The sequence below is a fragment of the Hetaerina americana genome, unplaced genomic scaffold (genome assembly GCF_022747635.1).
Source record: "Hetaerina americana unplaced genomic scaffold, ioHetAmer1.1.p SCAF_7, whole genome shotgun sequence".
Classification (NCBI taxonomy): Eukaryota; Metazoa; Arthropoda; class Insecta; order Odonata; family Calopterygidae; genus Hetaerina; species Hetaerina americana.
Genome location: NW_027287316.1, coordinates 7,652,531 through 7,670,508, shown reverse-complemented (window position 1 = coordinate 7,670,508; position 17,978 = coordinate 7,652,531). Strand labels below are relative to the sequence as shown.

Here is a 17,978-nt window from a genome sequence, read left to right as displayed (position 1 = left end):
TATTATATTTGTGACTGATGGGAGGCACACAAGTTCCTAAATTTCAAATTGTACTGCACGAACATTGCCTTGACCTATTCACTGCATTACTATATGTGTGCTATAAATAACAGAATAATTTTAGTCTTTCAAAGACAGTTGTTCAAGGATCACCAGTATGGAGGGATTTTATCAGGAGAAAATTGCCAGAAGGCAACTCATGAATTTCTCTGTGGCTAACAGAAGCTGTAACTTCATGTTGAGCAGGGTCAGGAAATAAGGAGGCTAGATTGCAGGACCATGTGGCCTGAGAAGCATAGCTTGGCAATCATGTTCTCATCACAAGCAGTTCTAAGAAAGTGAAATATTATTTCATCATATTTCTGATTTCATTGCATCAAAACTATTTTCCCCGAGTATAGCTCACCCGGCAGTGTAAGCTGTGTAGTGTTGTAACAGAACCAAAGCCCATTTGTTTGTTCAACCTCTTAAGACTAATTTTGTGTCTGTTAATAATGAGTCAACCATTCTGTTGAACTTTGATATTTTTTAGTTATAGTACGTTTAGGTGAACATGCTGAAGAAATTAGCACAGCTACTGTTCTAATTGTAGAAATCTTTATTGACATCTTATTGAGGGAAGTCTCAGTAATCGCAGCAATGGGAACCTTGATTGCCTCAACTATTGACACGAGGTCTGTTAGTGAAGTAATCAGACTGATTTTGTTTAAATTTTTCATTCAAATAGAATTAAAATTTTATATTGTCACCCTCGAAATAATTTCCTTCTGAAGCCACACAGCGCTGAAGACAGTTCTTCCACTCCTCACAGCAGTGCTGGAATACTGGAATAGCCTCCAGCTTGTCAGTTACAGCCATTTGAATATTTTCAACTGTCCCAAATTGAGTTCCCTTGAGGTGATTTTTCAATTGATGGCTTCCGGCATAACTTTATGGAATCGATTCATGTTGGAAATGAAAAATAGTAACTTAGTGATTCCACTGAAAAATGTTTAATACGAGATGACCCTGGTTTCGACGTTCAACGTCATCTTCAGGTACCTTAACCCCTGACCCGGTGGAAGACCCGAGAATTTTTCAGTGGAATCACTAAGTTACTATTTTTCATTTCCAATGTGATTTTTAAACTTCAGGAAGAGAAAAAAGTCACAAGGACTCAAATCAGGGGAACAAGGAAGCTGAGGAGCTACAGGAATGTTTTTATTGGCCAAAAACTCGTTTATTGAAATTGCTCTATGATAAGGAGCATTATCGTGATGCAATGCCCATTGTTCTTGATGTTTGGTCTCACACGAATGACCCTCTTTCAAAGTTTGAATCAAACTCAACTCTTCCCGGATCATTCTGACTATCAACCAACAATCTGAATGCACAAGATCCCGGATTCTGTTGACATTTTCATAGGTTCTTGAAGATGAAGGCCTTCTGCTTTGTGGTTCATCTTCAATTGACTCTCTTCCTTCTGAAAATGCCTTAAACCACTGGAAAACGTGGGCTCTTGACAAAACACTAAGGAGTTGCGAACATTGATGAATTCATCGTAAAGTCAGTGTGATAAGTATGAGATGAGAATGTATGCAAATGAACTTGGCAATGTATGTGGTGATAATTACACATACCCATCCAAGTGATGTATTGTCAAAGGAACTCAAAAATTTTTCTATGATTAAAAACATTTATCTGCCCTCTCAATTCAATTACTCAGGTATGGTGATTTAAATCACTATTATGAATGTAAAAATTTTCTCCAGGCGTTTACTATTAAGTATCCAGATTATTTAGAAAAACATTGTTTATTTCACCAAGTATGATGGAATGATGAATGACCTATTTTCGCACATTTTTCTGCCATTTAGTGTATTTATTATTTAGGGTGCTCCACCATTGAAGGTAGTTTTTGGATGCCTATGCAAGAATAAATTTTCTTGCCTCCCCCTACAAAACATAACTAAAGATATTGAAAGAAAGAGTTAACCTTATAATTCCACACACACTTTATTTAAAACAAACTAGGTTTCGACGTTGGACGAGATCATTTTTTTATTGACTAAAAATCTTATGTACATTGCGATAAACCCTTCTTCAACTCCATTTATGTACTTCCTCCATTTTTTCTGCCCAACATCCCTATCCTATTCCTTCCTCCATCTCCTCCTCTATTCTATTCTACATCTCTACCCTATTCCTTCCCCTTCCTTGTTTGCCCAACATTCTCCCCTCTAGCACAGTCTTCAACATCCCACTGCCAATCAATACACCATTCATCCATCTTTCCTGCCTCCTTTGGATCTCTCCCAACATCCATCTCCCCTGGTCCCCCACCATACCTAGCACTTGCTTAATTCTTTTCCTTTCGATTCACTTCAACTTCTCCTCACCCACATTTCAAAAGCCTATAATCTATCCTTAATTGCTTAGCATTCTTATTCTACTCCCTCCTTGAGAATGCTTCTTTGTCTAGTACAGTCTTCCTATGTCCCTACTACTTCGACCAATTAGGTCCAAAACACTTCAGAGGCAGGTAAACTATTCGTAATGCTCCAGTTTATGAACTCTTATTTTAATATTAACCTCTCCCTTTCTCAGAATTTGCATAACCTTTGATTCATTTGCTTTTATTATCCTCATCTCATACTTATCCCACTGACTTTCCAATGAATTCATTAATGTTTGCAACCCCTTGGATGACTGTCAAACTGAACCTTGATAATCCAAGAACCTGATTTTATGAATTGTCCACTGTCTTTCATTTGTAGCTCCAGTTCTTCCCATATATATTGCACAGCACAGATAATAATGAACAACCCTGCCTTACTCTTGTTTCTAACACTGCCCATGCGGACTCTCCGTCCCCCTCTTGCACCTGAGACATATGGGTGTTGCAGATGTCTGCTTTCCTTCCAATCTATACCTATTTTCTGCAAAACATTCATTATCTATTCCCAATTCCCTCTATCAGGTGCCTTCTCAAAATCTAAGAAACAAACAAATATATCCTGATTGTATTCTATGATCCTCTCTATTATCAACCACTTTACAATGGTGGCCCAAGAAGTCCTAGGCCAGGCCCAAAGATAATATCATTACTCACATGATTTTTTCTCATATTGGCATATTTCTCATACAACTGTGAGTAGATAAAACCATAAACACAAGTAATCAACCCGAAGGTCAGTTTGATAGGTGATAGGAAAGTTCACCCTGTACTAAGCCCGACGGAGTGTGAAATTTACCAATCAGGGTAGGGGGGCCAGTTCCTTCCCCTGGGCTGGTTATAGTTTCCCAGGAGGATCTGGTATCCAAAAACCCACACAGCTTGAATTGAGCGGAGGTTGCCTGGAGAGATTTTCCCTGGAATCAAACCTGGCCCCTTTGGTCAGTAGTCCGCTGTACCCCTGGACTACCGTGGCCCAGCTGTGTGCACCATGTCAAATTTTAAGTCATTACCAATTACACTATATCCAGGGAAACTTGTTGATTTACATTTACAACCATTTTGATTTTATAACTTTGGTGTTGTGAATTCATAAACAACTTTGGTTGATATTAATGAGCGAGGTTTGATAATAAAACAAAAACTAAATAGCATGAGAGAGTCAGCTTTGATCATCAAATCATTGTCAACTCATTCACAATCATTGATGTCATTATTTCAAGATGATATATTCGAGACATTTGGGATCAGGAAGGTATTGGGAATGGGTATCAATGAAGAACATCGTGTGCAATGACACCAGTGCTCAGAGACAACAACTGGTGTTTTACATTCACCCATTTATTTTCACTTCTTTACAATACCCACCAAAATTTCAAGTATCCCAACAAAACAAGAATGGAATCAAATTAATAATGTGGAATATTAATGTTTTACTGAAATACCGCTTCCGGCTGAATTGCAACATTATCCTTTAACTAGCTTCAGAAAAAGGTGAAGTTGTAATATTTCACCTTGACAGCCTAGGAAAATACTAAGTCAAAATTCTCATTCACAAGTGAGAAAGAAACATTTAAAAAAAAATGCAAAAATTGACAATGATGCTGATCTGACTAGTCTGAAACTTAACTCCTTTCCAATGAGGGCATACAAACATTTGTACATAAGGTAATATTGTGTAGTTGACAGCATCATTTCCTCACATCTGAAAAAACAACATTGGTAATCAATTATATGAATGAAAGCATACTTTCAAAGATTATGTACACAACATGAAGAATACAAATCAGTACGATTGATACCTTGGTTAATAAACAGCTAGATGAAAAATCTGTCAAGAGTCACAGGAAATAAAAGAACTTGCAAAGGCTGACTGTGCCTCAACAAATATTTTTGTCGTAGTTTACAATGACCAAGACAACCTATCCTTGTACAACATTTACCCACATTTGAAATGGTTTAAAACCTCTCTATTAACAGATTAATGTTTTTAACAGAAGAAATACAGTAGATGAAATGAGATTTATTCAAATTATTGACTTAAATTGAAACAGATATCCTTTTGTCAAATTCATGAAAGTCACGTCAAAAAGTGTGACTACAGAGAATGTGGCAAATTATATTTAAGTATGGACCAATAAATCCTACCAATAACTAATTAGTTGTTCACCTCAGTGATAGTGAAAGGTTTTAGGCCATTGCTCATAATGACATTTGATTTTCCTTGCCGTGGGATGAAATTTTATTGACTTCGTAAGTCTAAACATGGACATAGAGCAAGTAAATATGGAAATTGCTTAAAAAAAACATACATTACACACAGTGTAGAGTAAAACGGCATGATAAAACTATACTTATAGTGAATATAGGTTAATGTTTACAAAAATGTCTAAAAAGAATATACTCTGCAATAAGATTTACATACTGTAACATATGGATTCTTTTGTAGGTAGACTTGTCCTTACTTTAGTTTTAGAATGGCATATGTATTCAAATCAAGACAATACTTCTAAACAGCCCCAGATTAAACCAAGCCGTGTGATATCTCAGACCTTCCTGGGGAACTCCGGGTAGCACCCCATAGAATATAGAATATGCCCTATGCTGCCACCCTATCTATGTACATCCATCCTTTCAATGCATGACTATCATACTCCACGTACGACTCGGTGGGGGTGAACTCTACTCTTTCCCTTTAGAACTATTAATCAGGTACAGTGATTCTATATTATTCTTTAGTACATCAGTTCTTCGTGATACATTATGTGCATAAATCTAACTTCACCTTTCATTCCAGGGAATGCTCGTACTTGAATGAATATAAAAAATTACAGCCCTTAATTGAATATATTTCCCTTAGGAATTTCATCTGCGTACTATCTTTAAAAAAAAAAATCATATCCTTTTGAAGCCTTTACAAAAACTTAAGCTTTCCATTTCAAAAATCAATCATTTGACAAGAAATTCGAATACATTCACTGACACTTGCTTCATTCATACATATTACTTATGCTGAATGGTTATGGTAAGTATTTTGAATAGCATTTGTATCATGGAAAGATCTTGCCTACGCTAGCTGAATTGAAAAGGCTAAGATTCAAATGCCCTAGTTTTGTTTTCACTAAAATTGCGAGGAAGAGAGCACATATACAGGATGCGGTGACATAACTTCCTTTTTTAAAATGGTTATGCTTTATAAAAAAGGAAGTTATGTTGCCGCACCCTATACTATTAGACATGAGGGAAGTGTGAGTGTAACTGTATAATTCTGATAGAATGTTCCAACCCAAACACGGTCCTAATAATATTGACGCCTCCACATGAAGGAAGCTACAACTAACTTACCCAACGAGTTCCATTCCAGCAGTATGCAAACTTAAAACCAAAATTAAGGTATTTCTTTTATTATGAATGCATGTAATTAGCTTTACAGGTATGAAACTAAGGAAAATACAGAATTTGGTTAAGTTTTTAAAATGAAGTGTTTGCAGAAAAATGCACACAATGTATGTATATTGCTAAAAATCAAAGTTAAATTATATTTTTCTTAGACTCATTATATATAATGTTGAGCATTATTAAGTCGTCATACAAGTAGTTATGTGAAATTATGAAACTATTATAACCATTATAAAGATATCTCATTACAGAATTATCTACATACATCTTTTTGCATATTCAACATTATTTAAAAGAGATATGGAAAGTATTTAAACGATGCCATTTAGAATATTGGATTATGAAGCTACGTAGCACCCAATAATATTATATAAACACCGTTATCACACAGGTCAGTTTGATCAGTGGGCATGGAGTTCTTGGTAAAATGGCCATCCTATGAGAAATCCTCCAGGCTTTAAGAGCATACAAGCCTCACTCGGATTGGAACCCAGAGGCCATGGTAATTTACCCATGTCACTTAAAATGATCAATGCGGAGGCAATGATTTTTTAATTTTAATAGTTGATGACTGTTGGAGAATTTCTTGCAAAAATGTTAAAACTTACAAAATGGTTTTCTAAAAAATCATTAATTGTACGGATATTAACTGTGACAATATCAGTGTTATTGAGTCTCAGGAAATCATGTCGTGTAGAGAAACAATTGACAAAACTAGAATTAGTGATAACTTTTGTATTAGATTAAATTTATCTGAAGAGTTAGATGTACGAAGTCCAAACTGAATAGCTAAACCACACACACTATTGCTTTCTCTCATTTCTTTAATTAATAGTACAGAGAGCACACATAAATACAAGTATTACGCTCCTTTTGTAAAAGCTTACAGTTTCTGAAGTGCGCTAAGAGCTGACACACCAACAATAACTAGTAATATACAGAGATTACTATACCTGTTGTTGCGAATCGCTGTAGCATATATGATAGTCATGGATCACCTCCTCGATGGAGCTGTTTCTTCTCCAACATCTGCACCAAAAAAAAGTAAATGGACTTGTACAACGGCTAAGTACGTAACAAAATCTGACATGTAACACCATTTAGAAAGCTAAATAATTTATACTTTAATGTAATTATTCATTATAAAACACAATCCGAAAGCAATTACTGCCCTTTTCTCAAAGCATCCCGCTCGGGGCAGAATATATATAATACACAGTAAACCAAAGAGTACTTACTTTTCCCATCACACGCTACAATTTTAACTTTGTCTACTTTGGCCACTTCTTGTACTTCCCTAAATTCTACATCATTTAACATGAAAGTCCAAACATTATCACAAAATCTGTAGGTATTAAGCTTTCCAGCCTGAAATATAGATTAAAACCATTACGATACAACTAAATCATTTGGCTTAGAATAAAATTGTCGGCAAGTACCTAACCCAACATTTTTATACCTTAAAAGTCAATCTTGATCTTACTCTCGACGGAAGGGCCGTATTTATACTTTTGTCAAACAGGAGTAGTATCTTGATAGCTAACTGCGGGGTTATTTGACCGTACTGAAATCAAACGTCGGGCAATTAATAAAGCAGTAAAGGTATATATATATATATCACTCATTACCTCTTTACAATAAACCACCTGAATTAACTCATCCAAAGTTTCCTGCAGAGTATTTCCGAGCGTGGTATTTCTATATAATTGGTAAGTCATCGTGTAGGTTAATTTCTGAGTGTTTCAAATATAATTTAGACAAAATATAAGAGTAAATATTGACAGTCTTAAACCGCAAACAAAGACATCACTCTCAAGTACAAAGATTCCATCAATCCCTCTGTTACCGTTTCACTCCTCTTCCGGTTTGGTAATGACTCGAGCGAAGCGCATGCGCGAAAAAGGAACAAGCCATGAATTCAGTCGAATTCATCTAACACTTAGTATCTGGAATGTTTCTCTACTGTCAAATTAATTATATTACTTTATGGTCGTACCTCTCAATGGTGAACTTCGTACACGGTAGCATAATAGCTGATCAAGTGTAGTAGGTCTACATGTTTTTTTAATGAAACAATGGTTAATAAAAACAAAAAAGCTATGAGGTATTAAATTCACGGGAAAGGTATAACTTTCATTTTGAGTGTCAGGGGAAGAATGTGCTTGATTGAAGACGTCCTATGCGGACATATTATAGAGCTTTCCATAGTTAAATGAGATGATTTTTTTAAGAATTTGTTAACCATTGCGCAGAGGTTTTATTAAAACAGAAAACTGTTGTTTTTGCTTTCAGAATAATTCTTTCGTCGTATTACATGAGTTATTTGTAACATAGTGAATTCGAATCCCACTTTCAACCAATAACTCCTATAGGGCGGAAAAACCAGTTTGCGTTAGTTAAGAATGTTGTCCCAGAAACAAGATGTTCGTCGATTTTGACACATTATTGACAGTCAATTTTACTACAGCGTTGCCAGAATACGGATATACATGTACACAACCTACGCAACTATCAAATCTGTCATCTTTGTTGACCAGTGTTCTTAGGGCCTTTCAGGGGATGTTGCGGTAATTCTCAAGCAGTTGTTTTTCTGTGAACCATTGTGAACTGCTTGGAAATGGTGCTCATCTACTTTCAAGAATGTTAGGTTTAATCGTTGTAATAGGTTATGACTGTTGAAGCCAACTCGGTCGGACTGCAGGCATCGTGAAACAAGAATAATATCTTAATGATATTGTGAATGCAATTGAAATCTGAGTGTATGTAGTTATGGCAGACGGAGGTAGAGAAGAGAAAAGGTACATAGGAGGTTTCGCAAAATCACTGAAAAAATATGGAAGTACATGCAACCATATGAAACCTCAAGAAAGACTCATTAAGCACACAGTGAGCAAATCAGACACCCTGCAAGGAATTGCACTGAAATATGGTGTTACTGTGAGTATTTTTTTATATACCCCGTAATTTGAGTTCAGTTTTGACAATCACACATAGTGTTGTTGTTGAAATCATTGTCAAATCGAACGATAGAGTTAACTATTGCTGATAATGTTTTTAGGAGCTAATTTTCCTCACACGTATATCGTTTGTGTCAATGGTGCCGATCTGAGTTATTATTTAATGAAGAGTTCCATAAGGCTTATAATTTTACTATTACGATTTCTGATTTTCCTCCTGTTAGTGAATTACTTTTAAGAAGACATTAGCTTTATGTGAGGGTGCTAAAGTAGTTCTCAGAAACATATTATGTAGCCCTGACAGATCAATTCCGGCCTAAGTCGAAAGTTTGCTATGAAAGAAGTGCCTGGTTTTTATGTTCCAATTTAATATTCCAGTTTTCCTTTTTTTGGCTTGATATACATTTTGAGTATGGCTCTAGGGTCTTATTTATCGTTTTAAAACTACATTTTCATTGCATGGTAAACCTATAGCTTATTAACGGCCATCACGCATACATAATGTTATTGTATGGTAAAGCATGAAAAGTGAATGAGTACAATATTTATGCAGCAGATTCCCGCAATAACTGACCGTAAGTGAATGGTGAGTTAAGTACATATTTTGTAGAAACAAAGTGGTGTTGACTGGTTGCCAAGAGTAATTCTTATTTTTATGTAACAAAGGAACTAGAATAAAAGGATTTAGAATCCATATAGTCGGAATTTTGATGAATCATTATTTGAAACACCGAATGTACGGTGCAGCTATGTGAACATAATGAATTTGCCGTTATTTTTTGTGTTATAATTAGCTCGGAAGGCAATGAATGTAGTTGTATCACATTAAATATGAAAAACCACAAATTAGGGCTGATATGCGGTTTCAAGATATCTCCAGGTTTTGTAAAACCGTATTGGTTGGATAGCAGTTAACAGCGAACTATATAAGACAGGCATTTAGCTGCACATAATATCGAAAATGCAGTTGTAGCTACCATACAGCCTGTGGTTGGTTTAAAATTTATGAACCATGAACCACTTGTGAAGAAGTGGGAAAATCTTCGGATATTCGGGTTAATCTATGTTATATATGATAGGGATATTTATTGAGTCTTTAGAAACAACTTGTCGATTATTTGCTTGTAAATGTGAAGAATAATGATTCCAACTATGTTTTGTCTTTTAACTAGTATTTTATTCTTGGTAGATGAAGGGTGATTATTTTTAGTTTGTTAAATACTGTACCATTATAAATGGTCATGATTTTTTGAGTATTTTTTTACCTGTCTACCGATAATATCAATAACAAGTGGGCCACTATAGTTCAAGTTCTCTGGAAAATTCAGTAATACTTAAATGTACTCAATGCAGACATAAGCTTGTGGTATGAATGTTTCTATTGGTTAAGGTCTCAATGGGAAAAATGTTGTTATTTGGATTGATATACACTAATTCATAATCTTTTAACTTGCTGTTATTTCCAATATACTTACTCAATTGATATGACATCAGTTAGAAGAGTGAAGTATAGGCAGCCAACTCACTTTTATATTTTCTTTCATGTTTTTTTTAAACTAGTTAACTGTGTAATTCAAATTTTGAACATGTGTGGTGTATTCAAACAGATATAGTGATCAAAGAAAAAGATTGCCATCACTCTGAAACCACAAGTCACTGTTTTTTCTGCTTTCGAGTATCACAGGCAATTGATGTATCATTAGTATTTCAAACGTAAATTTTCACCTGATTTTCGTCCCAGAACAGTATTACCATTTAAATATCCTCTGCGTGTTTTTCCAGATGGAGCAAATTAGACGCATAAACAGGTTATGGGCCTCAGACAGTCTTTTCCTTCGGGAGAGCCTGCTGATTCCCACGCCTTCGTACCCTGCTGGTCAAGAGGAGCTGTCGTCACCTGAGCTGGAGGCAGCCCTTGCCAACAGCCCCCTGTCTCCCATTGAGTTCCATGCCCTATCAAGCAGCGAAGACGTGAGCTCTCCCATAATGCGGGAATGCCAGGCAGCAAACGTGGACCCAAATGAGGGATCTCAGGAGAATGTTAAGACTGGTTCAATGCCTTCTGATGAGAAGTCAGTGTTGCAGTTTCTGGGTGAAATCGATACCTCAATAGCTCACACCAAGAACATGGTGAAGAAGATCCAAGTGTCCAGCGAGTAAGTAGCCTATACATGATTATGTTGATGTGGTGGACTGTTTAAATGATTGCGCCACTTGGAATGGCAACTCTGAAAAGTATTTGGGTCAGGGAAGAGCAAAGAGAATCATGGAGGGGAATGGTTTCCCATCGCACGCTTGCACAGAAAAACTTATTTAAACACCCGACTTCAGAGGACCTGATCTTCTAAGTTCATTGTCCTCTGAAGTGGATCTTATTGGTAAATCAAGTGAAAACATTGCTCTGTTGTCATAGCATTATTTATTTTAAATGGTGTTGCCATTCTCATCTTTATAATAGTATGTGAATCATCCGTAAATGAGCATGCAACTTGTGAAGCAGGCCTTCCAAATTAAAAATGATTTAAAGATTTCCAAGCCTGGTTGAAGTCTGTTAATTAGTTCTTTTTCCTGGCGTTTGGGGGTGTGGGCACTGAGTTTGCAATGAATTCCCACGCAATCTAGAGGAGAAGTTGTTCCGATATTCATGGTTGAAAAAGATGCCGAGGCTTGGGTAGTTGCAATATAGCGATGTTTGGACTAATTCTGCATAGGAAACTGTTGTGGCATTGATGATGCAGATGTCATTAAAATGTTTGTTGCAGTTTTCTGATGAGCAAATGCACTGTGCCAAGAGTGAGGCTTCCATGCTCATTCAGATAGATACTCATGGAAAAGAACAGGCTTAGAGCTGAATCTTTACAGAAATAAGAAGCAACTGAACAACTTCAATATTCTTCCCAATAGCATTAATATGCTGGGTTATAGGATAGAGTCGTCAGGTGGACATAAAATGTGCTGGACAGTTTAATAGTATTTTCTGTTTTGTAAGATCACAGGATGAATTATGCAGGTTGCCAGTGGGGCTGGCTGGGTGAAAAGAGCAATAAAAAGGTTTTGGGAAAGATTCTGGGCTTGTGATGTCAAATGATTTGGAAAGATGTGTGGTCATAAACATTTGTTTTGAATTTTGGCTTTTAAAGTGTGTTATAATCCAAAGATGATGCTGTTTCCTGCACCAGAAATAAATGTTGAATCACTTGCATAATCCTGTTAGCTGTTCCCAATCTTCACTGTACTTGCAGTGAGCTTATGCATTTTTCCAGAGGTCCATTTCCTATGTCTCCCTCTCCCCCTCTGTGAGACAACCCAATCCTTGGTGGACTTTGGCCTCTACACTTTAATCTTCCTTATCTCTAACTCCTTTTCTCCAACCTTAAATCATGGAAGGACGGCTTGTTTTTCCATGCATTTAAACCCATTATCTGCACATTTGCAGTAGCATCTTCTGACTCTCTTAAGCTTTAGGACTGGTCCCTCCATTTGCATGGTGAAACATTTCTCTTTTCCATCCAGGAATTCTGGCTTCTATCATTTTCCGCGCATAACCTAAACACTATTCTACAAGCGATCACTAATCAGACTATATTTGTATCATGCCCCCCAACTAAGTAATCAAGCTCTGCATTACATTCTCTGCTCTATTCATTTTTAAGCCAACCTTATTCCTTGGTATCTGTTGCTCCATGAGTGCCCTTGTTTCTTAACCATAGGTAGCTGCCCAGAATCTTATGTATTTTCAAATATGTATTACTTAATGATAAAATAGTTATTGAACATCAATTTATTTGCGACATATGCCCAAGTATCTGCCTTTATTTTTCTCCTTCATTTCTCCAATCATATGGATGCCATTATACACACACCAGTGTATGTTCTAAGATACTTACCTAATACAGGAGTCTCCTTCAAGCTTCTCCCCCCTTATGTTTAAATTCTGAGGAGGTCTGCAACTTCTCAATATGCACGTTCTCATGTATTTGCTCTTTCTTCCATTTATAGTGAGCCCCATTTGTATATATGCTTCTTTCCCAATGTGTCCATAAGTATGCTTAAGTTTGCTTATTGATCTTGTAATAGGTAATTGCAATATAATCCACATGCATGGCAATTTATCTAATATTGTTCCCACCTGATTAAATACAATTATCACCTCATGCAAAGTCAGATCAAAATAAAATAGCAGAGGGCCCCTCGTTTCATTTCTATGATCAATCGCAATCCTTTACATATTATTTACTCTCACAGTTTGCCTTAGTTCCATTCATGATCAAGTGTTTTGTGTAGTTAATTCTGGTTAAAAGTGTCCATAGCTTCTCTAAAGTCAATTATAAATGTAAATCAGTGCCATATTCATAAAGGTTCTCCATCATCTGTCTTATTACCATTATTATATAACCAGTGTTTCCCCTAGACTAGAACAAAATCCATACTGATAACCTCGGAGGGTGTTCCCTGCATAGCATTTAGCACTCACAAGCAATCCTATGAATATTATATCTTCACCTATTCTATATAATTCTTAATTATTGATTTATCTCCTTTTCTAGAATTGGGCATATTACTGTAGGTTTCCATTGACTAACTTTGTGGCATAGTTTGTGTGCCATATCACTTTAATCTACCTGTGTAATCCTGATAGCCGAAATTTTTCTCCTAGGAGGAAACTTTTCTCCCTAGGCCCTTGTGCCTCTTCTTCATCTTCAACTCTATTTTCAACATACTCACACAAAATACTGCCTTTCCTCCGAATCGTCATTGTTATCTATACAACCCTCTAAAAATTCTCATCCCCATTTAAAAAGTATGGGCTTCTGTACAGTAGTCACTTCTCTCCTGGTATTACTCTGCCATTATTATCCTTGCAATCTCCCACTATTGATCCAAACCCTTTTTTACAACCCTGTAAAATTTTTAGCATCATTTTGTCAACTTTTTTTGTCTTGCATCGTCGTTCTGTACATTATTTTTTTCTTGTGTTTATGTACTTTACTTCTCATTTGTCCCTACTTAATAGTATTATGTACTTCTGGTTTCACTTGGAAGAAATGTCTCCTCCCCTGCTGTACTTCTCCTCTCACTTGTCCATACCCCTCGTCAAACCACTCCTGGTTTCCCTGCCTGCCTTCTCTTCACCAATGGTTTCTTGTGTGCCATCTTCTTGATTGCTCCTCTGACCATTCTCCCACCCCTCTCCAACACAAGGCTGACTCACCTTCTCGGTCCTTTCAGTTCATTCCACAATCTACGCACACTTTCTTCAATCATTTTTTCATATTTCAATTCATTCATATGGCTCTTCTTTTTATTTACTCTTACTTATTTCCATTAAGCATTCCAATTAATTTCCCTCTTATTCTCATCATGAAATGGTCACTCACACATTTTGGTCTTCTCTTCCCTAAATAGTTGATTATGAGTGTCTTAACCAAAACATTCCCAATTTGGTTTATTGCATCATGAGCTGCTTTCCATGTTCCTGAAGGGATTCCTTTATGATCAAAAGGTAGAACTTTTAATGTTTGTGTTAATTTCTACAGAAAAAGTCAAAGAAAGTTCCCATTTTCATTCAGGTTCTCACGCGGACTATGCTAACTTGCAGCTCCCGAGATATTCCTAATTTCTAACTGGGACATTAAAATCCCCCATTATCATTAACATACATACACCTTTCTGCATACTTGTTCTAGGTTATTGTGAAAATCTTCTTTCTCTCTTATCTTTCTCTTACCTTAATACGCAGGCAGCTATAATTGTGTTAGCAACTATTCATTCCGGTTTATAACATTTAATTTTCAATTAGAACATCACACAATATTTAGGAATTTCTCGGTGGGTTTTTGCCGTACACTTCAAGCATAAAAATTGACTTTTGAAGATCTGTCAGTTATGCAGACATCATATCACGGCCTTCCTCTGAAACCCAAATTAGAGGAAACAATAAAAGTGGAAGCAAAGGTGTGATTGCAATGTTTTTTTTTAATGAGTTCCACTCTTGAGAAGGCATCATGTTTGGTGTTGCTTCCCATTGAAATATTAGTGTTCAGTTTTTTTCGAAATGGTATCCAATAGTATGCTTTATACGAGCCAGGGCACTGTCTCTGAACAAGTTTTGTCGTTCATTTATAAAAGAGAGTCACTGTTACGTGTTTGAGAGTCACTTCTATGAGCAGCCAATGGGCTTCCTTTACTTTCATTTTGGCCTTAATTGGATCCATTCATCCTTCCCGTAGTTGAGTACTCTAAGCAATTTTCTACTAAGATAGAGTTTTTCTTGTAAGCATCTGGATACATTACGCAACTGCTCAGTTTTAGGGATGAGGACGGCTGTGGCTTTGGCTTGCCCAGTGGGAGACGGCGGCCACTCCACTCGAGGCTGCACCAAAACCACCAAGGTGGCACCAGCGTCCTCCAGCACAGATCACCCAACGCCACCAAGTCCAACCACAACAATAACAACAACAATCATCACACCGGAAGTGACAAGAGATCGTTGCACTTGAGCAGCGAGGCTGCGGCAGCACACGGCTTGGTGGTGAGCAGTGGGGGCTACCAGGGGATGTACCAGGGTTCCCCCGAGCCCTTGCCCCCTGTTGTCATGACGCAGGGCAGGAAGGTTAGGTCATCTATGCAGCGGATGGAGCAGGAGGCCGATGAGATGTTTGAATTATAGCCTTGCGCCACCAAATATCACTTGTGACATCTACTTCACAATTCAACGCAAGTACCCCTCCCCTCTCTCTCTCTCTGTCTCCCCTCCCCCTATCAATTCATATCTAAGCAATGCAAGGGACCACTGACTAGCTCCATGGTGAGAGAGGTTAAAAGTGGTAATTAGTTGGGTTCATTCTTAACCTTCTGTTGTATGGAAATAATAATGGTATAGATAAATATTAAGGTTTCAGAGAGGAGATGACCTTGTGCCCTAATAATGTGTGTGTGTGGGTGTGTGGAAAATTGAAACCACAACATTGAGCATAGAGTTGAGGTGAGCTTTAGCGAAGGAGTCCTTTCCTCCTGCACTCTCTGTCTGTGCTCAGTTTATCATGTGCATCTAAACTGCATGGAATAATGTACTGCAGTAATAGCCATTTGTGGGTTTCCATTTCCTTGAATCTCATTCTCTTTGAGGTTGGCTAACAAACTTGAACCCGCTGGCTAGCTGGTCTTTAGCTGAAGGACAGGCTTTTGTTGGATGGCATTTATACAAGTTAAATGCTATTTTATGCTTTCTCACTGTACATGTAATTTATTTCTCTTCATACGAATCGATGATTGTTTTGTGGCAGTCCCAAAAATATATACGTTGGCACTCTGTTGAGAATTATACTCATCGACAAGAACTATTTAATGAAGAAAGAATTTTAAGTTCACAAGCTACTTCCTTGAACCCTTTCTGCTACTAAGTAGCAATTTTTATCCTTTTCTTTTGTTACTGACTTAAGTCTAGGTGACTTATATTTCATCCTAAGGAATGAATGCTAAAGTGTATCCAGTAATTTTGTTATATATGAACAATTGCTTGTGTAAATGCCAATATAATAAAACTTTGACCCATTTATGATAATACTGCAAGTGGTTTGATTTGCAGGAGTAACTATTGTTGATAATATATGAAAAATGTTGGATAATTATATAGTTTCTGGGATAAGCCCATTATTTTGTTTTGTCTAACCATAGGGTTCACTAGGGATGTGTTCAGTTAATCTTTGTGCATTATAACTATATTTTCAGTTATGATGTGAACGAGAATATTTTTGTTACAAAGAAAAAATGTTAATAAAACTTTTCTTTTTATAATCACAAATTGTTTCATTTAGGTCACGATTGGTGCCTCTAAGGGTATTTATCCTTGTAACCCATCTTATCTTCAAATGAAAGTGCACTACATTTCAATAATAGCCCGAAATTTGTTTGGTATTTCAAGATGAGAGGAATTTGAGTGAAATATTTATGATTTGAGCAATAGTGATCACTCTTAGTTAAATTAAATATTGTGTTTCGTTAGCAATTTGTCGTTTCAGCACCATTAATGTAGGCAGTCAGCATTGACACACTTGGGTGAATTCACTGAGCTGTGATCCCTGGCAATGACTCTTGTGTCATAAGTAAAAATTTTTGTTAGTGCGAATATAATAATAATACAAATTATTTTATTTTATATCCAAAGTGAAGGACTAATGAGGGTATGTGAGACTTGGTGTGATTCAGACCTTTTCCCATGATTCATAAAATGGATTGCCATTTGTCTTCAGGTGGAATGATATATTTTTTCAAGTTCCTGGAGTAGTGATTGTTAGAGGAGGTGATGGGCAGCTGAGGTTATTTGCACCATCTGGTTTAGGTGAGTAATTTGGCAGAGGTATGATTTTCAGTGAGTGAGAAAGAAGGGCAGGGAGAATTATATCTATGGATTATTACAGCCAGTTCTCATGGAAAACTGATGTCAGATGCAAAATTAATTAGTATTTTACAAGATTTCAATTAACTATACCGTCCTACCCTTCCTTTTTAAAGTGATATTAAGCAATTTTTCGGGAAAACGTCCGAAAAAGCATATTTTCGAAAATTGGCGCCTCAAAACTAACCCTAAATAAACTTCAGACCTAGTTTAAAAAAGTAATAAAAACTTCCGGGTGTATTAAAATTGTAAATTCGCCATTTATAAATATATAATTACCAATTATGCGTGGTTGTTATTGTTACATTGTAATTCTTCATAATTAATACATGAACAAAGTTGATACTGTTGACTTGTTCAGTCACGGTCCAACCTTAATTTCCCAATTACCTGCGTTGGCTTTTGTTGCATTTGCGGCCCCAGACGTTCTGTTAACTATAATGATTTAATGTCTGTTCATCCAAATGTTGCAGTTGAAAGGTTTTTGCGCCAGCTACATCTCAAATATATTTCAAAGTGCGAGTATATGTTCAGATTGCCACGAAATACCAAATTGAATACGGCAGGCATGTACAGAATGCGATTTTTTACTGTAAACCGCGCCTTTTGATATTCTGGACCCATTTAAAAATTACGAATTGGCGGCTATGAATTTCGCCTGGTTAGAGGAGAGGTCCGTTCAAAGAAATGAATTATAAGAAAAAATACTTCCTTCGGAATATTATTTCATTCGTCTCGGAATGAAAAATAACTGAACCGCTGACCTTGCGTCGTGCCCGAGCGAATTTTA

General features: G+C 36.6%; 2 protein-coding genes across 2 annotated transcripts; one reads left to right on the top strand and one right to left on the bottom strand.

Annotated features, from left to right (window-relative positions):
* Positions 1-3,723: 3,723 nt before the first annotated feature.
* TfIIA-S (general transcription factor IIA subunit 2) lies at positions 3,724-7,871 on the bottom strand. Its single transcript, XM_071595010.1, has 5 exons — positions 7,480-7,871; positions 7,293-7,397; positions 7,072-7,201; positions 6,787-6,862; positions 3,724-4,139 (listed from the first exon to the last, which is right to left on the bottom strand). The coding sequence occupies exons 1-4, from the start codon at positions 7,549-7,551 to the stop codon at positions 6,828-6,830; spliced, it is 342 nt and encodes a 113-aa protein (XP_071451111.1). The 5' UTR covers positions 7,552-7,871; the 3' UTR covers positions 3,724-4,139; positions 6,787-6,827.
* Positions 7,764-16,577, top strand: red (LysM peptidoglycan-binding domain-containing protein red). The gene is made up of 3 exons (XM_071595009.1): positions 7,764-8,770; positions 10,573-10,946; positions 15,097-16,577. The coding sequence occupies exons 1-3, from the start codon at positions 8,603-8,605 to the stop codon at positions 15,458-15,460; spliced, it is 906 nt and encodes a 301-aa protein (XP_071451110.1). The 5' UTR covers positions 7,764-8,602; the 3' UTR covers positions 15,461-16,577.
* The last annotated feature ends 1,401 nt before the right edge of the window (positions 16,578-17,978 follow it).